Source organism: Periplaneta americana, chromosome 14 (assembly GCF_040183065.1).
Source record: "Periplaneta americana isolate PAMFEO1 chromosome 14, P.americana_PAMFEO1_priV1, whole genome shotgun sequence".
Taxonomy (NCBI): domain Eukaryota; kingdom Metazoa; phylum Arthropoda; class Insecta; order Blattodea; family Blattidae; genus Periplaneta; species Periplaneta americana.
In genome coordinates this window covers 67,155,499-67,178,848 of record NC_091130.1, presented here as the reverse complement: position 1 = coordinate 67,178,848, position 23,350 = coordinate 67,155,499, and the positions used below count along the sequence as shown (strand labels likewise).

At 35.1% G+C, this 23,350-nt stretch overlaps 1 protein-coding gene across 2 annotated transcripts in view; it reads right to left on the bottom strand.

The window, feature by feature from the left end:
* Positions 1–23,350, bottom strand: part of LOC138713402 (acyl-coenzyme A thioesterase 13-like) — a 41,702-nt gene that overhangs the window by 13,943 nt on the left and 4,409 nt on the right. The window contains exon 1 of one of the 2 annotated variants that reach the window (XM_069845478.1): positions 3,524–3,680. The exons of the other annotated variant lie outside the window; for it this stretch is intronic. Within the exon in view, the coding sequence (XP_069701579.1) occupies positions 3,524–3,607 (84 nt within the window). The 5' untranslated portion in view covers positions 3,608–3,680. Of the gene's footprint in view, positions 1–3,523; positions 3,681–23,350 lie in introns of those variants that run through there. 2 annotated transcript variants of the gene reach the window in all.

Sequence of the window (23,350 nt, the reverse complement as noted above, 5' to 3'; positions counted from 1 at the left end):
ATAATAGTAATAATAATAATAATAATAATAATAATAATAACAACAACAACAACAATTTTACGCCTTGCGTGTTATCTTGATGTGAATTTCACTGAATTTGTTGTATTACCATATCTTTAATTTTAACATTGAATATACCGGCATTAATTCATAAAATTACGGAATAAAATATAGGCCTGCTGTTTCTTGACAATTGTAATCAATGTTCATATATATAGATATTATAAGACATATGGTTTTAACTATTACACATATGTATTTACAATGTATGTGATTCAACTATCTATTTCACATATGTATAAAGACATATAATATAGTTCATATGTTTGTTTCACGAAGTTATACAAAAAGAATGTATGAATGTATGTATGTATGTATGCATGCATGTATGTATATATGTATGTATGTATGTATATATGTATGTATTAGCACTACAAATGGGTATATACCCGGTGTGGCAGTGGTAACTAATTACATTCAATAATGACAATAATAAACACAATTAATAAAAAATGCAATTAATAATAAATTAATAATAATAATAATAATAATAATAATAATAATAATAATAATAATAACAGGGTGCATCCTAAATTAAATGAAGCACGATCACTTAAAATAACATTTAAAGTAAATCTAATTTGTATCTTAACCCTAAGTTCGAACTAAAACCCACGAGTATGATATGTTCATACCTGCAAAGTACCTTTCAGCACTACACTCATTTCGCTGACAATCACTCACTGCATTGGAACTACGACACATTTCACTGATTCTATCCTGATTTCACTAACACTTCAAAAACATTTCACTGCTCAAATACTTTGCACTGCCACTATAAACTATAAAGCTTCACTGACAGAAACACACTTCACTTACACAACACACTTCACATTTAACTGACAAAACACACTTCTTCACTGATACAACACTTCAATAACAAATATCAATTACACCCTTTAAAATTTTAAATAGTGTGTATAATATAGGCTACTACCGTTTATTAGTAAAGTCCTTAAGCCTATTTGTGGATAACACAATTATAAATCATATGAATGTAAGAAGTCGAACGATGTGAATAAACATTGAAGATTATTTGTAGCTGTGTAGTACTGTGGTCTGATTGCCTTGGATCTTATGTGCAGATAGTTGCGATGTATTTCGTTGACAGAATATTAATCGAATATCAAGGAGTTAGTGATGGGCGAAGTTGTTCTTTTCCCGGAACAGTTCCGACGGTTCCGGTTCCGAAAAAATACTGTTCCAAATAACAGTTCCGAAATAACAGTCACCAGTGGTGATGAGTCGGAGTCGTTGAGTCGTTCAAACGAACGGTACAGTACCCTCCCTCTTCACCATAGTCAAATAACACCATGCAGCTCACACTGGAACACTCATAGGCATGACATAGTACACATTCTTATGTATAGATGGCACTGCAATGCACATTCGAATCGATTTTGGAAAATTGCTGTGCATGCGGACAGAACTCAAAAGCTTAATGTTAGTAATTACACAGCTGTTGACTACAAGGATAGAATACAACACTTTGTTTTCGTACATAAAGTTATAAAGACATGGTAGCCAACTAAAAAAAATAACATAACATTTAAAACATATGGTATGTAATTTCTGTTCTCTCTATTACATAATAAAAAAAAAAAAACAAATCATTAATTTTTATTTTTACTTTTCTTAATGCACAGTTATAATAATAATAATAATAATAATAATAATAATAATAATAATAATAATAATAATAATAAATATTACAATTTCATAAATAAAAAAGATATATATTGGCAGTACTGAAACCTGGAAACCCCGCAGTGGGTTAGTAAAATGTTGGAATCGCATCTTTACCAAAGTGTAATTTAAACTTCGCATTAAACCTCGCTCTCCAAATCAGTACTTATATGGGTAGTTTCCAACAAATAATGCTACAACATTTTTGTCGTTCTTTGATAACAGAGAAGATAGCACAAAAACTTGTGCTTGTCAGACTTAACCTCAACAAACGACATACAGACATTGTAACTAAACCACTCATTACCATTTACGACTTTAACCTTTGTATAGAATCAGCTGATCAATGAATTAATAATAGTATGCGTACTTTATGACTTTGTAGAATGTTTATAAAACAGAACTAGTCAACTAATGGTGAAATAAACCATAAAGTGGGAATGAATATTACAGATTATTAAATACTTACTATAACATTACAGATGATTGGCCAGTCTTACAAATGTTGATATTAAAGTTCGCGCCACCGCAAGGATTTCAATTTCCATGCGCCCCCTCCAACCACGTGAGAGTTTCAAGTACCAACTTCATCCAACGAAGTTCCAAGTACAACATAAAGAACAACGAGAACAGTGTAACTGCAGCTGTCATTGGTTCATCGGAACAGGCTCCGACGTTCCGACTGTTACCTCGGAGTCGGAACATACCTTGTGCAACGCGGTACTGCGAGCCCGCAACAGCTGGGCAAGTGAGCAGCTCGGAGTCGGAACACTGTTATTTCGGAACAGGAGGTTCCGACCTACTGTTCATTTTTGCAACAGTTCCGAGGGAGTCGGAACATATCTTGTGCAACGCGGTACTGCGAGCCCGTAACAGCTGGGCAAGTGAGCAGCTCGGAGTCGGAACACTGTTATTTCGGAACAGGAGGTTCCGACCTACTGTTCATTTTTGCAACAGTTCCGAGACCGGAACAGTTCCAAAATAACTGTTGTGTTATTTTTTACCCATCTCTACAAGGAGTTGGGTTAATGTTATCTGTATCCAGTAGTGCGTATGGTGTATGCATCTCGTGTGCTGGCTGTGGTAATTTTAACAGTAACGTTTCGTAACTATGTGTATCAGTATGTATATTCACTCATGTAACCTTTTGTAAACACTATATGTATATGTCACTTAGTATTTATGCAATTCGTTCATATGATATTTAAATTCTTTTCATTTGTCTGAAGATGCCGGCCTTAAGGCGAAAACGTTCACAACAGATATACGTAATATAAATTATATTGTAGATTACATTAAAATTGATAAGTCACATGACTGAATCACAACATTTTTAAGTAACAATATCTTATAACTACTAATATACCTACCGAACATTTTTAAAATTTTTATTTTCGTTGTTCATATTTCTAACGCTAACATAAATGTGTGTTAATAAGGCTTTTTTTTTTTTTGTTTTATTTTGTAAATAATTTCGCGATCCTCACCAGCTTTTAGCTTTTTACACGATCCCCCATGAGATTGCGACCCACACTTTGGGAACCACTGACCTAGTGTAACATTTAATTATAGATAAAGTTTTCTTGTAAGTCATGTCTCGTGTTGGTTATTAATGGAATAACAAATATGTAAGCTGAGTAGCTACTACCAACCGTAAGTCAATTCCTACATACCGATAATTGATAACTGTCACTGACTTGTCCTTGATACAGTCTGCCCTACATCTATGCTGAAATAAAACCAAAGTTAAGATCACTACTACCAATAAACATCCTACCTTTTCCAAAACTCTGTTGAAGTCTTTAGAAGAAACAAAGCTCCTGAATACATTTTCCGCAATCTTCAAGCCATTTCCTGACATCTTCACTTGAAACGTTCACTTAATTCTGATAAGTGTCTGTGCTAAAAGGAAGATGAGTTGCATAATATGTTTATGATGTTTATGTACTTCTTCTGCCATCTGTAGTGTAACGCCTCAACAACGAGCATTCGTTTAATAACCCAAGGACAAACCTAATGTCAACAAACCAGACCAGGCATGCAGTGGCGTAGCATGAAATTTTGAGCAGGGGAAGCTAACTCAAGTTGTCTCTCATGTACGTCTTAAAATAAATAGTAGTCGCTGTCAAGTCAGCAGTCCGAAGATTGGTTGGACCCTCATAAGTAACACCAATAAGGCATCACCTCAAATGGTACATAGTAAAATATGATTTGATTGTTTACACATATCTCTATAGACATATACAATACGTATTATTTAACATTAGCTGACTCCCTGTCATATTTAGAAAAAACGCAATATTAACGGTCAATAGATACAGTGTTAGTAAAATTACATCAATCAACGTTAAAAGCCACCGGCGTAGCTCTGTCGGCTAAGGCGCTTGCCTACCGATCCGGAGTTGCGTTCGGGCGCGGGTTCGATTCCCACTTGGGCTGATTACCTGGTTGAGTTTCTTCCGAGATTTTCCCCAACGTAAGGCAAATGCCAGGTAATCTATGGCGAATCCTCGGGCCTCATCTCGCCAAATACCATCTTGCTATCACCAATCCCATCGACGCTAAATAACCTCGTAGTTGATACAGCGTCGTTAAATAACCAAGTAAAAAAATCAACGTTAAAATCTTTATCAGAAGATTATTTTTGACCACATAAATTAGTGTCGGGAACTGTTATTTCACTCATTATTTATTATATCAGCTACAGTGCACACTAACACTTAAACTGAACACAACTCACGAAAGGGATAACTCGGATGCTAATTCTTTCCAATGCCAAAGGTAGCTTCTTGCGAGCCTTGTGACCAGGGTAGTTTAGTTAGAAAGGGATGGAAAATCTGCGGGGTGCGTTACATAGAAGAATGTGTGAAAGAAACGAGTCTGTGGAAGGGATTGTAAGCTGGTGTGTGCAGGCTTCATGTTTACTGCTGCATCACAAATCATCCTGAACTGCCGCATCACAACATTTAAGGCGTACTTATAAATTGTATTAAAATTAATAAATAATTTTGTTCATAAACTGCAGTTTATTATGGAGTTATTAACTGGGGAAGCTGAGCTTTTTAGCTTACATTGATGCTACGCCACTGCAGGCATGCCAGAAATCAGACTCTATTTGCGCGGATCGCCGGTCTGTGCAGACTGCATCATTGAAGGGTTGCTCTTAAGTCTCATACAGATATGCGCGCCGAAACCCGTAGCGCAACCACGACCCGCGCCAGGGCAATGCTACGCACGGTGGTTGCGCTATTACGTTGCGGGATGAACTTTTTCAACCCGCGCCGAAGTCCGCAACACAACGGCCCGGTTGCACCAACTCTTGTTAAATATTTAACATTACGTTAAGGCAGTTTAACAGCAAACTTAACGGACGTGATGTTTCATCAACTGTTGTTACTGCTATCATCATGTTAAACCCACTGTTAAATTAACATAGCATACTCCCTCAGTTAAATCCTTAACGTCCTGTTACAGCGTGAATCATGGCTGCCAGAGAACATGTTACACGCCGCATTATTATATCGAGATATATTTGCAGTGAAAACTACTTCAGCATTTTTAATTATTCAGAATAGATATGTTCATAAATACTAAAATTATTCATATTAATATTAGCACTGCATCCACAGTAAAGAGAAGATATGTGTTTATTAACGTAAGCATTTCTGTTATTATTATTTCGTATTAATACTCAGATGTAATTGCAGATTTTCAAAACGATATTTCTCTATTTCACTGATTTAAGAGTTCACATGTAATTATGACTAATAACGTGTGAAGATATGTTAGATATATAAGATATGAAAATAAGATTAACGCTTATTCAGCATCACTATTATTTTCATTTTCTATTGGTTCTATTTGATCCTGGATAATTGAAAGAATCTTCGTACAAATATCAACTTTGAGAGTGAAAGTATCACCGTCAGTTTTCAAATATTCCACTGTATCTTGTGCATGACCCGTCTTAGCATTTCTTTTAATATTTTCATAACATTGATTTGTTTCATAGTTTGCGTTTTCACGTCCAAATGGCGATAGAAAATATTGGGTTAAAGAGACCCATCTTTGTTCCTTTTTCCTAATGAAAGTTCCATCACTACGTTTGAGTTCAATTACATTCATATAATTGCTAGATATATTAAAATAATTATATTTCTCATATGAGGTAAAATTACTGCTCCTTACACTTCCTTTTTCTCGATTTCCGTTGTAATTATGTTAGTCTCCAATACTTCCATAATGTAAAAAATACAATTCCCCGCTAAAACAAATGACTACACCAATTAAAGACACATTCAGCAAACTTTCATACAATCACTGCTTCTTTGATTCCTGTTACATTACTCTTAACATCATGTTACCTAACCAAACTATCTCAAATGGTTGGTGAAACACTATTACATAACAGGATGTTTAATTTTTAACAACACGTTAGTTAACATGCTGTTAGCGTTATTGTAACGAAGTTTGGTGAAACTGGGCCCTAACCTACCAGCGTCCGCCAGTTCAGGTACTCCTACTTTGAATCATGGACGTAGTTGCAGCAGCCTACATTTATTTGCATTTTACGTGCATAAAGAAACGGAAACAGAGGCAATGGTGGCAAACATAGTTACATCTCATATACAAGTAGAAATAAATGTGGTGATTCAAATTTTCTGGCTGACTTGAAGTTCAAAACAGTTGCTGGACATTATGAAAATTTTACCAGAATGTCACCTACAGACTTTAAATATTTGCTGGCGCCTAATGTTGCAAAGAAGGATACCACATTCAGTTCAAGAAAGAGTGGCAGTGACGATGCGATTTCTGGCAACCGTACAATAATATGCAATAACATTGCTGAATCAACACACAAGACTAAAATTAGGTTAAGAATCATAAATGAAGAATCTTTAAAGGACTTTGAAGCTAAATTAAAAAATGAAATCTGGAAATCAGTATATGTCAATGAAGATATGAATAGTAAATTCAATGCGTTTCATAATACATTCTTAAATATCTTTGAACTAAGTTTTCTTGTAAAGCACAAAAATTCTCAAACATCTAAAAATAATTGGATTACACAAGACATAAGGATTACACAAGACACAAAGAGGACTCAATATATTTAAAGTAGAAATAGTAATGACCGCAAATTAATAGGTCTAATTTCTGTAGTACAATTTTATGATTAATACAAACGAAGGCTTTGGAGAGATCACAGAATACCCCTCCTACTTGTAATTTTTTATTAATTGCTTCCAGAATTTTATCAGTTAAATGAAACACAAAGTAATCTTAAAAGCCAAATAACTTTACTTTAACAATTTATTCTAAACTTGACTAATAAAATCAAAACAACTAGGAACATTATTTACTTACTTACTGGCTTTTAAGGAACCCGGAAGTTCATTGCCGCTCTCACATAAGCCCACCATTGGTCCCTATCCTGAGCAAAATTAATCCAGTCTCTACCATCATATCCCACCTCCCTCAAATCCATTTTAATATTATCTGTGTATCTAATACTTACTCACTTCACTTGCGTGACTCGGGTTCCGCATACTGCACATAGATGGCAGGACTGTGGCCCACTTTCAAATTGCACACCACTTCAGCGGGCCACGTTATGTATGATGTGTATCTATGAAGAATTATGTCGTGTAGGCTACTAGGGTAAGTGTATGTGTAAGTGTAGTGTAGGGAATGGGTGAGGATAATGATGGTGAGGAAGGAAGAAGGGGAAACTCGGTGCCGGTACGTAGCCTACTCTGCCCAGTAGCACCAAGATGGCCGCCAGGCTTAACGTCCCCACCCGACGGACGAATCACTATCACTATTTACATTAAAATTTCTGACCCCGCCAGAATCGAACCGGCTAGTCTGGATGTAGAACTTGCTACCACAGAACTAACTCGGTGGCTAAAATTTGTATGCATTCAAACATAACATTTAATGGAGAATCGGAATATGTAAATTTTAATATAGAGTATCATTAAAAAAATTAACTTTACTCTTTATGTCTGAATATCTAACTTTTTTCGAACACTGGTATCATATTGTATGGTTTATCTCCAACAGTTTTTTTTACTTTTTTTTTTTTTTTGTAAAATTTAAGAAGTTATTAGCAATATTCCATACTTATTGTTCACTCTGTTTATAAAAGAGTATATCAACATCTTAATTGCTGCAACAATCTCATTTCAGAACAATAATGTGGATTCAGAAAGAATACATCAAGTGAGCAAGCTTCGCTTAATTGAACTGACTATTACACTCTTACTACGTCATACTACTTTTGACCAATAAAACGGTACGAAAGGACGTATTTCAACCAATCATGGCTGCTTATCGCACAATTTTATCGCGTCCCTAGCATTTGTTTAATTTTATCGCGTCCCTAGCATTTGTTTCTTTGTTTGCCAACATTTGAAACTGCGCTGGTCTGGACGTCAAAAATATATATAAAATTACAAACCACTCCAGTCGATGCACAGCAGTTTCAAATATGACTCGCATTGGCATTCAAGAACAAGAATTAATAAAAATCACTGATCATACCTATGCATCTTCTGAAATCCGATTTACAAATAAATGAAGAGCACCATTCGGAAATCCTGAATAAGTTGAATACACCATGTAGGCCTAAATCAACGAGTTCCACTTCTATTATGCACACGTCCCATATAACATCAATTGAACCACCAACTACATTCAAATTTGAAAATTGTACATTCAATAATTATTCCTTTTAAAATTATTCATTCGGAAATTCTGAATAAGTTGAATACACCATGTAGGCCTAAATCAACGAGTTCCACTTCTATTACGCACACGTCCAATATAACATCAATTGAACCACCAACCACATTCAAATTTGAAAATTGTACATTCAATAATTATTCCTTTTAAAATTATTCATGTTTATTTTTTATGTCATCGTCGTTAATTAAAACTTTTCTAACACTTGCGTATATTAGTTAGGTTATGTTATAGCTTCTGCTCTGAGAGGATAAAAAGAACTTCTGCTATATGATATTATGGATAGTCACGTATCAGAGATTGTTTAATATTAAGATTTATTGAATAGTAACAGAGCCTTCTTTAGTTACAAGCCGGGGCCATACGTCGGCAACACTGTAATTATCTGTCACCCGGAGGCTGACCGTACAGTACACGTGTTTTTGCTAATGCCGATTTCCAATGTAAATTAATGTTACAATATAAGTGTGTGTCGATGGAATTATGTTTGCGGTCGTACCAAACGTTAATTGTTGATGTATTATAAACTAAATGCGTGTTGGTGATAAAAACAAGACAATAAATGAAAATAAAATGGTTGCAGTCTTTGGAAATTTTTACGGTTATGGATGACAAAGTAATTGACTATTCTATTAAATATTGTATAATCACATTTTTATATTCTTATTTGTGATTTGTGTGTATCAGAATTCTAGTCAAATTGTTGGGTCTCGCCTGCTATATCAATAAAGTTACGCCGTTGGTTTTCAAAGTCATTGTAAACAGCTGTTTTGTGATCCCATAAATGTTGCAGTTTTGTTGAAGATTCGGAATGCCTGCTATACGTCAGAACTATCTATAATTTGTACATGCATATAATCACTTTGTTGGTTTGGTCAATGTTACTTATGTCCCGCCCACTATAGAGACATAGGCCAATTTTACACATATTTAGTATAACTTGTTGCTTCTTTGACAGGTTAGGTTTGGTTAGTTTAGTTTTTGTTATAGCCTACCTTGCATATACGATTATAGCGCAACATTGGCAGTGATAAAAGTGAAATATTCGTTCAGTGGGCATTGGATACTCTACATTCACCCACTTGGTATTTACAGGATTTAAAGTCCACTGAGTTTACGCTAATTGATACATACATGTACTTAATAGATAATGTTGCGTTTTGTTACGTATAATGTTGAAGGGATGTGTTTTCATTTTTTCATAGATTGTTTTACTTGGCTTAACTGTATTTACATCCTCATACTTTTATTATAATAGGAATGTCAATAGTTTCTTCTGTTTACATTTTATTTTAGGCCTATTTGCATAATTCACATTCTTAGCTTGTTTTCTGTAGTTATATTTATTTAAAATTATATTTTAAAAAGTTTATAACAAATAATTTAGGTTAACAGTATTGTTATGGTGACTGGCCAGGTTCAAACTAAAACTGGCTTCCTGGACATCTGAAATATTTGTAGAAAAGCACGACATAATCACATGAAATTAAAATGCATATGATATCCTACACCTTTCATGTCAGAGGTGAAACAACATTAAGCGGCAAAACATTGTCAATTTACTAGCCACATAATGGTTAATTGATTGGAATAGGGTATTGCGAAAGTACGTCATTATTTTATTTATTTTTGGTACAAGTAACATTTCTTTAAGTATTTATTTATTTTCCCTTGTACCATCAATAAAAAAACAAGTATGTTTTTATTTTATTTTTTTAAATTATAAGTGTAGTTGCTACGACACATAGGCACACAGCACTTTCTAGGCATCTGAAATATTTGTAGAAAAACACGATAGATAATCGCAGAAGATAATATTAAAATATATCCTAAACCTTTCACAGATGAAACACCATTAAGTCGCAAAACATTGTAAATTTGCTAGCCACAAATTTGTTAACTGAATGGAACTTAAGAATACTGCGTAGGAACTTACGTCTTTATTGCATTATTGATTTTATTATTTTCGGTGCAAGGAATATCTTTTTTATTTATTTATTTACCTTCGTACTATCAATAAAAACATGTTTTTTTTGTAATTATTTTAAGTGGCAGCCTTTGTATGTAAGTAGCCTACTTACGCCGTATTCTGAAGTATAGCTAATTGATTGCAATAAAACACTATTTTCGAACCCGTAATAATTTACATCACTACTCTGAATCTTGATCTTACCTTTGTGCATGAAGTAATATTGAAAAAATACGCGTTACGTATAACGAAAGCAATGAGCAAACACAATATCACTCTAAAATCTCCCGCCTCCACTCTGCGTTACCAAACCTACCTATGCCCCGGCTTGTAACTAAAGAAGGCTCTGATAGTAATCATTACAGTATCTGTATAAGACACTACTGCCATCTAGCATGCATCTAGCGTAATATTTGTAATGTTGAGATGGTACAATAATACATTTGAAGACAGGTGTATTTTCGTAAGTCAATTAATATTTTATTGTATTGGAGTACTTCGTTACTTCTAATCTTTATATACTTTCTTCTAATCGTGTAATAGTCAATTAAATCCCACTCGAGTTTTGATTTTCTCTAGATAAATCTGCTCGTGTTCCACTCGCAAATTTATCGATAAAATCAAAACGTCTAGTGAGATTACTGTTGATAAAATTCTGGAAGCTATTAATAGGAAATTACAAGTAGGAGGGATATTTTGTGATCTCTCCAAAGCTTTCGATTGTATTAATCATAAAATTATACTTAAAAAATGAGAATACTATGTTATTAAAGGCATAGCATAACAGTGGTTTGAGTCATATCTCCATATCAGAAAACAAAAGTTGAAATCAACGCATTCAGTGACACCTTCAAACCTACTTCAACATGGGGAAATGTTCATACAGGGGTCACGCAAAGATCTCTATTAGGACCTCTTCTTTTTCTAATTTTTATAAATGATCTTGGCCCCTTAATAAAAGGAACAGATTATTCTATACTATTTACAGGTGACACAAGTATCATAATTACAGACAGCAACTTCGCCACATTCAAATATAAAACAGAAACACTTTTCATTAAAATTTATGACTGGTTTACAACCGATAAACTAGCTTTAAACATTAATAAAACTAACATAATTCAATTTAAAACCTCTTCAAATTTAATCTCTGAAACATGAGACACAACTATCAACAATATACCTCTACTAGAAACATCAACAACCAAATTTATTGGTTTGCATATTAATAATAGATCTACATTAAACTGCAACCACATATTAATGTAATAACCCCCAAACGTAGCTCAGCATGCTTCGCAATTAGGTCGTTACAACAATTCGTAAATAGAGTATCTTAAAGACAATATATTTGCCTATATTTATTTCATTATGTTCTACGAAATAATATTTTGGGGATAGTAAAAATATATTATTAAAAAAAGAGAAATTAGAATAATAGTTGCAGCAAAGGCTATAGAATCGTGTAGACCAATTTTTTTTTTTTAATTTGAGATTCTGACTTTAACAAATCAGTACATTATACTCTTCAATACATTTCCTCTAATGTAATAAAGAAATTTTCCAACTAATTTAGCCATACATGTATAAATACCAGCAGAAAGAATGATTTTCAAACGCCATCATCAAACTTATCATGCTATCAAAGGGAGTACCTTGCATGACAATAAAAATTTTCAGTAGTCTTCAAGACATTGAGTCATAATCAAAATCCTGCATTATTTAAAGTAGAACTAAAAATTACCGTACTTAATATCTCACACTTTCTATTCTGTAGATGAATTCTTGACATTTCACATATTGGTAGTGTAAATATTTTAATACTATGAAATGGTAAATATATTCTATTGTATAATATGTTATTGTCATTAAGGTATTAATTCTGTATATATTTCATATTTGCATTTTTATATTTTAAACGAGAGAATTTGACATGTTCTTTATTCTATACTCTAAAGCAACTGTAAGATATTATGGAACGAATAAATATGTCTGTCTGTCTGCCTGTCCGTCCATCCATCTATCAATTTTAATAATTATATTACATCTGTGGATAATATTATGTTCCTTGAATTTTTTGTCGACAACACTTTACAGTGGTAGGCCTATATTGATTTTATTTAAAAAAAAAGCTAAATACCGTAAATTTTGCTATTTTTACAGCTTAGGTCTACGTTGAATGTACATTCTTTCTTATCTATATATTATTCTCATTTTAACCATGGTATCTTTTAAGGAGAAATGCTGTAAATATTAGCAGAGTCTTTATTGCTCAGAAACGAGTTATTAGAACGATTTTGTAATTTTAGTACAAAACCTTTTAATTTTTTTCTTTTTTAGGAATACAGAATCTTGGTATTTCTTTGTATAGCCTATACTTATATTTATAAATGTTTAATGCTGTTTACGCATGACGAAACTGAATATAATAAAATATTACGAGTAAATTGCCATGATTTTAATGCACGTAATGCAGAACTGTAAGAATAGAAAGTCACAGACAGAAGAAATATGATATGCCTAATTATTGTAGTACCGGTACTTTATTGTTTAATAAGTTAAAATCTAGAGAGTTGACCACCGTAATTGGCGGTGATTTAAACTCATTTCGTATCGGTGTATTGAATTATGTTCAATTAACAATTAAGAAATTGAGAGTAACTTCAATTTTGTGTTCCTAAGAAGTGTTAATTACTTTTTAGTGTTTGCGTGTATTTAATGTTTAATAAGTAATTCATTATGGCGTGTGTTTGAGCGAAGTATAGACATCAGCAGTATGTATACAAATAATAATTATTATTTATACTTGCTAGTATAATAATATATTATTGAGATATTTTTACATGCCAATAACTTCATACTTGCTGATTATTCGTATTATTGACAGTAATATTTTGTATATGGATAGTGATTTTGGTTTCCGAATGTGAATTAACATAGATGTTACAATTTTGGATCTCATTGAATACTACAATAAATCAGGAAATAATCAGAGTCAATAAAATAGTCGTATGAATATAAATGATGATAATGATGATGCTAATAATAATAATAATAATAATAATAATAATAATAATAATAATAATAATAATAATAATGAAGTTGAACATAAAATAAACATAAATAAGTATAAAGCATGAACATGGTACTGGTGCAACATGGTTTGCTGAATTTAATAATAATTCGGAGGCCTCCCCAAACAGACGCGATACGGAATGCGTTACGATAGCGTTACGATTTCGCGATAACGCAATATCGCACTATCGCGAAGAGGTGCCCAAACTGGCGCGTCCGCGATATACGATATTCTAACTCCCCAGCCAATCAGAATATCGTAATGGGTGACCACATATGCGGATTTTAGTTTTCCAGCCACAGCGCAAAGACCAGTTACCTTCAGCAGGTGTATATCACTTGTGCTCACAGATTGCGATTTCGGATTATGTACTTGTAAACGAACGTGGAATTTTTTATTGAGTTCGTAAAGGAAAATCCGTGGCATGGAAAAGGAGAAGAAATGGAAGGAGATAGCTACAAAGTTAGATGTAAACAATAAGTGCAATTATTTATTTATAATTTGATGTCGTACTGGCTTGTAGACTGACGCGGGGTTTAAGGTAGAAAATAAATAACTGTCGCAAAAATGCACAAATGAAAAAAAAATATATTTGTGCAAATTGCAAAATGCTTGTACAATATTATAAATAATTGTGCAGAAATATAAAATTAATAAAGTATGTGGAAACAAAAAGTTATGTAATTTGTTTGTCGGAGTTTTATTACTTTCAATATCTTACCACACTCTAGATATACTTATGTAAGTAAATCATTAGACGTAGGTATGTTTAGAATAAATTACTACTGAATTTACTTCACATTAAAATTCGTTATTTTATGGGTACTCTAAACATTGAAATTCTTTACTAGTAGGCTCTTCAAGGTTAGCAGAGTGCTAAGGTTAGTTGTTGAACTAAGGTATAAAATTAATCTTTTTCTTCCCTTGTGGCATTTAACTCGTGAATCCACAACCTCCTGCAACAAAAAGAGCAAATTAAAAAAAAAAATAAAGTTTATAATCGGGTAGGCGTACTTGTTATTTATTTCACGTTCTTGGCAAAGAAAAGCTAAATCATCACTTTATACCTTTTTATATTATTTATCTTAACCATACATGACTACCATGGACTTACCTGCACCTACTTTGCCTGCGACGATTCTCATCCAAGAAAGAGAAGTTCTTCTTCCTTTGAAGATGAATCCATAAATGACACACTTCAACCCAGCATCAAAATAAACGCGTGGCGTTCTCGCGATCTACATCTCCGGGAGAATAGAACGCAAAATCGTCGCGTTCTACTTGCTGCGATTATAACGCATATTGCGATAATCGCGTGTGTGTGAACACAATCACTGAACGCAATGAAAACATTTATCGCAAAATCGTAACGCTATCGTAACGCATTCCGTATCGCGTCTGTTTGGGGGAGCCTTTACGCATACTGCAACTAGAGAGCTCTGGATCCTTTGATTGTTACGCAGAAATACCGTCAAGCGATGGATCGCTGAGCGTCCCGGTCCGCAACGCTGGGTCGTAACGTCAAGGTCGCGCCAGCTGCTCCCAAGCTTCGTTCCTTAAACTTTTGTTAAAATTCCTTGTGTTTGACATTTCACAAAATTTCTTTACCTCCGTATAATTTCATAAAGTGCAACGTGTTTTGCTCTGTCCATTCCATGTTCATTGTCAACACAGACATACGAATGGGTGTTGAGTCATTGGTTGATTGATGGTTGATTGATTGACTAATTGACGTTAATCCTACGCTAACAGGTGGGCTATCCTTCCTTGGCTCTGCAGGTAAGGTTCCATCATCTACAGAGGAGTCCGAATAGAACCTGGAGCCTCAAGCCCTTAGAACCTAGATTAACATCGGAAACCCGTACTTGCCATGTATAGGGGTTGAATCATTTTGCAACGCAACTTATTTGCGTACATATTGCGAGTTAAAAGGTTTCATGGATTAGATGAGGGGATAGCTAAGCGACATAAAGCCGAGGAATGCGACAAGGTTGGAGTGGATTAGATGAGGGGATAAATAATGTGAGAGGAGACATTTTATTGTATTTGTATTTTATTGTATTTGTATTGCATAATTGTATTGTGTATTGTAATTTTATTGTGTATTGCTTATATTGTGTATATAGGTCTCGCAAGTGCGGATTACCGACGGAAGGAATGCGAATCAAACACTGCGATAAGGAAGAGCGGGCGAGAGGAAAGGTCATGAGATAACTTGAATGATATTCAAGAGTACAGTCGGAAGAGAAATGACATCGATAGAATCAGTCTAGCGTTGTGATAGTTACATTACGACTTTATTTTGTTCCATTGCATGTGAATACGTGTCTTGTATCGCACGGTATTATTATTTGATTCGTAAACATACGTTGCGCGTTTAATTAGCTTCGAATTTTTCTCATGCTACGTTCTTTATTTCCACAGCGATATCCTCATTTGTTCATCTTCATGGAAGAAACAGTACTTCCAACGGCTCGTACCTCTCCCCCCTCGGCGTGCCTACATACACACGTCAAAACAGACAGCAACGCCACCATTGGTTTTCTGTAATCGTTTTTTGCACGAGCTATACATTACGACTTTAGTTTGTTCCCTTGAATGCGAATACGTGTCTTGTATCGCACGGTATTATTATTTCATTCGTAAACATATATTGCGCGTTTAATTAGCTTCGAATTTTTCTCTTGCTACGTTCTTTATTTCCACAGCGATGTCCTCATTCGTTCATCTTCTTGGAAGAGACAGTAGGCCTACTTCCATAGGCTCGCACCTCTCCTCCCTAGTCGTGCCTACATACACACGTCAAAATAGACAGCAACGCCACCATTGGTTTTCGGTAATCGTTTCTTGCGCGAGCTATACCACTGCCACCGGGTGCTTGGCCACTTGCAGTGTAAATAAATACAAATAGCCTATACTACGTACGAACTAAAACCCCGCTCGCATTTTCTTTTGTTTCAATATGGTCGAATGTGCTTTTCGCTTGGCTAGTGATGTATTTTTTGTAGTGGGTTTTTTACGACGTTTTATCAACATCTAGGTTATTTAGCGTCTGAATGAAATGAAGGTGATAATGCCGGTGAAATGAGTCCGGGGTCCAGCACCGAAAGTTAAACAGCATTTGCTCGTATTGGTTGAGGGAAAACCCCGGACTAAACCTCAACCAGGTAACTTGTCCCGACCGGGATTCGAACCCGGGCCACCTGGTTTCGCGGCCAGACGATCAACATCTATGATTATCTAGCGTCTGAATACTATGAAGGTGATAATGACAGCGAAATGAGTCCAGGGTCCAGTGCTCTTAATGGGTTGACGTAAACTCCCGAAGAAAACCTCAACCAGGATTTGAACCCGTGCCCGCTCGTTCACGGTCAGGCAAGCTAACCGTTACTCCACAGCGGTGGACGCTAGTGATGTTTCTAGTCGCCCATGGTTCTGATGATAATTTTTTTCGTAAAATTGATAAGCAATGTTATGAAAGCAATAATTAATTTTATGGGAGCTGAACGTTTCTTTCGTAAAGACGAGCTATTTTCTCTGAACCAAAAATACAATGCCAATGCGGTAATAATTACGTAGCCTAGCGAGCGCTTGACGACGATTGCCACGAAATTTGATTTCGTGATTTCAGTGATATTTCCTAAAGCACATCATATTTCTCCTTCATTTAGCTGTATTAACCTGATATAATATCTTATTAAATCTGTATTTTCTTCTAGTGCATTCAAAAGACCGCCGTTATGCTACGTAAACCTTGCATTTGAAATAATGCTTAAAGAATATAGTCGCGAATTTACTAGCGAAATTTCGATTGTCTTATTTCGGTACGGCCAGGTCACTAGTGGCGAGCATAGTCGGCGCTGCTGTGCGGTCCGCCCATGGTGGAAACATAGTAGAGGCACAGTCTAAAACTTAGACTGTGGTAGAGGTGTGGGACAAGCTGTGCGTGTTTTCGTTCAGTCTGCGCATGACGTCACCTTCACTGCAGGCCGCACTCGAATGACACAGTCAACATAAGAGTTGTTGATGGTTAGATCTGCGTCCATAGATTTAAATGAATAAATAAAAATCATGGTTTGTGTATTCAGTAAATATTAACAGTATAGGCTATATTAGGGTCTACCTTGAAGTGATAACATTATAAAATAGTGAACAATAAATTGAATTCAAGAGTCAAGAAATAATGTAATATGGTAGTGCAACGTTAATAATTGCCGTCTGTAATATACACGTACTTTTATAACAATTATACATTATGCTACAAATATGCACAAAATTAGGCCCATATAACACACACATTATATTGCACATGAATTCAAGTACAATAGGGACTGCCTTGAAATGATAACGTAATACAATTATGATCTATTACATATCAAACCAAGTTTTAAGAAACAATCTGATATGGCAGTGTGTCATTAATAATGCCTTCTGTAACATACACATGCTTTTATAATAATTACAATACAGTGTGCAATAAATATATACATACTTAGATCTATGCAATTATTTATAGCATACATTATTTTATACAAGAATTCAAATACTTTTGAATCTTTATTAACGTAGCCTATATGTATACGCATTTTTTTGAATAATTTGTCATTATATAGTAAACAAATATTTTTATATATTTAGGCTAATGGAGACATAATATATTATAATCTACTACATTATTTACCTTACTATTCCACTCACGACATAGAATAATTTCACTATTCTAAATCCCTCTCTGTTAGGTAAATACTTATTCTTATGCAATCTTTTTCATTTTCTTTATAACATTTTTCTTTGAAATTCCAGACATTTTTATTGTTTTATTAATTTCTTTAATTCTAATAAATGTTCTTGTTCTAATCAATGTCGTAATTACTCGTACTTCTGGCGGAAGAGGGGAACTGATTTCTGCTTCGTTTTTCATGGCAGAATTAACCAAATTTACAGTATTTTTTATTATAAATGTCTCATGAGAAACGGAATCTCCGTGTACATCTGAGAATATACTGTCAACAAGCATGGAAACCAATTGTAGATCCTTAGAAGGGAGAATTAAGTTTCCACGCGACACTGTAGTAATCCAGTCTTTTTGATTAGCAGAAGTTTACAATTTTGTGGGACTTCCAAGATTCGGGTAATATATTCTGCAGTATATTTTAATCCTTCCTGGAATATCCGCTGTCTTGCAGATATTTAATATATTTTTTCTGGGAGGCCTATATTTTCTTCAGGATCTCCATCGTTGGTAAATTTAACCGGTTTCAGAATGCCTTTAAGAAATTCTGCCGTTGCACACAGTTCTTTCTGCAGATTATCATTGACTTCTGATTGGCTTGTACTAGGACCCATTATTAATGCCTCTTCTTCCGAAAGAAAATCGGAGGTGTTTTTGTTCTCATAAAACTGGGATAATGGATTTCGACCTAGTATGTACCACTTCAGTCTATGTTTAAAATCTAAAGCAGAGTGATGATCGTTTGTTGTACCCATGCTTCTAATTTCCGAAAAAAAAAAAAAAAGTTTTTCTATCAGATCTTGGTTAAGTTTTCTTGTGATGATGTATTCAATTTTGTACTTCCACTTCATTGCCTCATACAATCCTGTTAATCATTTACTCTTATTATTTATTAGAATTCCCTCCTGATAAGGTAATTTCCTGTTTGCTTCTCCTACTTTAACTGTGGTCATGAAGTCATTCATTACTGAGAGTATAATATTCTGATCTTGAAGGTTTATTCCGTAACTATGCAGCCCACGGTGAGTACCGAATTTAGAAACGGTATTAAATAAATCAAACCAATCATTAGTTAATTTTATTGCCTTTAAGTTTATTTCGTTTTCACCACACCATTTCAAAGCCTTTGCTATCCTGTTCGAAAATAGTTGTGCTGCCAAACTAACTTTTTGTCTTTGGGTACCACGGACACTTAAGTGTAAAGGAGTTAACTCGTAAGCTAATTTTGTATCAGAGGACGAGGATGCACGTAAACGTTCATGAATGGATTCTGATAAAATGTTCAATCCGTTCAAGTTGAAACCATGATCTAGAAAGTGATTCCTGTGTAATTTCAATAAATGTGGAGCGTCTGATTTTGGTAGAGGATCTTGGCGTTTGCAACTATTCTCCCATTTTTTACGAAGATGTTTATCTTTCGGGAATGAAAAATATTTAATATTACTGCCTCTGGTTTTTCTATAATGAGTACTGCAACCGTACACTGCACAATTACTCATTATGTATTGTAATTGTCTAGTTAGTTATATTGAAGAAAATGTACTCAACGCAATGAGCTGCGATCGCTGTCTGCAGTGAAGATGACGTCACACGCCTCGGCCGCTATCGCAACAGCATGCGCAGTCCCACACCTTTACTATGTTTCCGCCATGGGTCCGCCTTATCCAGTTGTTCCGAGAGAGGAATAGAAGGAGAAATGTAGTGTTGGAATGAAAGAGAGAAACAGAGTACCCCGAGAAAACCCTTATGCAACGTCTATTTTACCATCATACATTCCACGCAGACCGAACCCTGACCGTCTTCATGGAAGCACTGTAGCACTGTAGCCACACATGCGGCACGAATGGGTGTTACACGTCCAGCTTCCATGCACGTCCACACTTACCGCAACTTCAACGCTCTGGATCATTTGATTTTTCCTTGGAATAAACGACAAGTGGTGCAACTCAGCGCCCCTCGGTCCGTAACGCTCAGGTTGCGGGCTCACGTTACACGCCGATGTTGCGAAGTATCGTTCGCTGTCCAGATAGGATCGCAGCGCGGTTGCGCTACGATGTTCTGTTGCAAGTCTGGACGCACCTTTACCAGTTCTTAGCTGGAGGGCTGTACAATAATCTGTTCTGCGCTTCTAGGGTTGGATTAAATAGGCATTTGGACATTATAAACACACTTAGCAGAAGGAAAAAAAAAAACACGGTTATTATCAGTGCCTATATATGAGGGGTTCACAACCAGAGTGGACCAAGTCCATCTGGAATAGTTCTGAGATATTGAGTCTTAAAGTTCCTGGCTCACGCTTAGCAACCTTCACCTTCCATAGGAAATGCTGCCCTCTATGGAGTAACAAATGAGTTATGGACTTTGTTTGTTATGGCAATGAATAAATCTAAGTTTTCTTCATCCGAGATTGTATTAATCCACAAACTGATCACTGGTGGACCTGGTCCACTCTGGTTGTGAGCCCCTCATTTGAAAATTGTAATACAAGAAACTTTAGGCTTACTCAGTTATACTTGACAAAGTAGTGGTTTGTAAAGCATAATTTATTAATATGATTTTTATATAGTATTTGAAGAAAAAAAATATATTGCAGTAATTTCGAAATAACAAAAAAACGAACACAGTATTTCATTATTTTGAAGTAATAGACCCTATTCTTTCATTGTTCGTCAAGCATTATTATTTATTGGGACCATTGGTACACAAATGTTGAAGAAAATACACATCCAATTAATTGCATGCAGTAGAACATTGTGATGTTTTACACTGAAATTATTTCCTTGCTGTAAGTCAATATAAATTAACATTAATATTAATAAATAATATAAATTAAGCTTAGAATTTAAATTCACATATAGCTTATTTGGAAAACGATGAGAGCAAGTATCGACAAGTTGGCAGCGTTACTGAAAGAAATGAAAAGTGTAGTTCACAAGCTGTGAAGCGACGATATTCTATTTATGTCAGGTTTAAAGATTTATTAATGTAAGTATATTAGCATAATATAGTGACGTGAGATGGAAAATTTGCCATTATATATTTTTCCAGAAAATTTTTCCGCCTAGCAAATAGTTGCTTTCTCCGCTCCTTACAACCTCAAGAGCCTTACATGTATTCGTCACAATATTCTCATCACATACCAGCTTATGAAATGTAAGTCGTAAGTCGACTAATCTTTGATGGCTGTATTAGTACAGACTCTAAAACAACGCCAATGTCAGGTTTTACCACAACTCATTCACAGACAGCCAAATCAGTACCCGTCCTGAAACTGAGTTACTGAAACAAAAGCTGATATGCTGTTGCAGGTCTGTATAGCCCTGTCGCGTTCCTCTCCAAAGCGATTCACTCCTTCCAGGTAGGGGAATAGAAAGTGCACATCGCACAGAGACTACTGCACAATGTGCAGGGTTTCGGCATGCCTGAACTAGACAGTACAAATTAGGTTTGCAAACTTTTCAAAATAAAAAGGAAGATTTTATCGAGATTTTTAGTGACTCATGCTTTCTTAATTTTTATTAAAATTGCAATTGTACACACACTTACATTTTTGTGTCTTAGTGTCAAATTTTTAACGACATGTTCATATTTTGAAACTGATTTAGCTTGATTTAGCAATTTACTGTCACTTTTTAATATATTAAAAAACTCTTTGCAGGGCACGTCAAAATTTATAACAATTTGAAGCTCTGAATTTGTCAGTTCCGGTGAACATCCGTTCCTCAGATCAGTCCATTTGTTCCTCATCATTGAAAGCTCTCGTTCCACAAACACATTCGATTCAGGTAGGCCTATGCTCAGTATGAAACATATGAGTTGGAAACTATTTGGCACTTTCTGCTGAGGCACCAGTGCATAGGCGGAGAGAGAAAAGTTTCGTTGGGGGGGGGGGGCAAAGCAAAACCATAGAATCTCGATAAACAAGGTTATGTGGGATATTATTTACCTTCTCCACCCTTTATAGCTTGACCGTGGTACTAGTTATTGCAAGTTATCTTAAACCTTACATCCCCTAAGTCTGTCTTTGGAACTGCTCGGTACTGCATGTACTCATCAACGTAACGGCACGGCAAGGATGCCCCCCCTCGGGTAACGTGACTCTTTTCAGAAAACGTTGGTTCTTTCACTTCACGGCTCTCTACTGTAAAAGAACTTGGTTCAATACAGACATCATTATCTCACGACACTCCGGTTTTGAGAGGAGAACATAGTTTCGTAGCAGGTTTTAATTAACCTGTAATGAGTAAGTATTTAAATATAATCGTGTGTACACTCCTCCTCTCTCATCCAAGCTGGGGACCGGCAATGGCGGAGTTACTACAGCTATTTATATACATTATATAGGCCTACATGACTTACACCTACAGCTGATATGTACATATTTTTATAACAATATTTTACAGGCTTATTATTTGAATTTACATTAATTTACAATTATACACAATCCAGATCCCTATTATTGCTGCCGTCATCGTCTTCATCGCTTGATCCAAAATTAATTATTATTTCGTCATTGGCATCATTCATTCGGAATTATCTTCTTAACCGTAGGTACTAATTTCTGAACAAGATGGAATTCTTCGATTGTATCCCGAATGTTGATGAAGTCGTCCACTTCTACTTTACACAAGTCCTAATTCTGGAATGAAATAGATTGTTTTGCAGAACCATAACAAAATAATAACCTACAACAGTAATTCATTATGTCGCTCACAGTACACACACTATTGTACATAACTATTACAGCAATAATTTCTAAACATTACATAGGCCTACCTATTCTTTCCCGGAGTAGTGTGAGATTCATTCGGTTGTAATTCAGTATTCTTAATTCTCTTCACGGAACTAATACCTTTGCCAGGGTATTTAGCCGCTCTCTTATATTCCTTATCAAGAGGTTCCAGCAAACATTTGTTTAATTTTTTCTCCTCGCAACACTTATACTATATTTGCGATAATTTCTCTTTCTCCGCTGTGGATAACAGCGTTACTTTTTCTCCGCGGTGGTGTGATTTCACCATACTTACTACCCTGTGGTTGCTGCTCCATGTTAACAATACTGGTACGCAGTGAAGGAAAT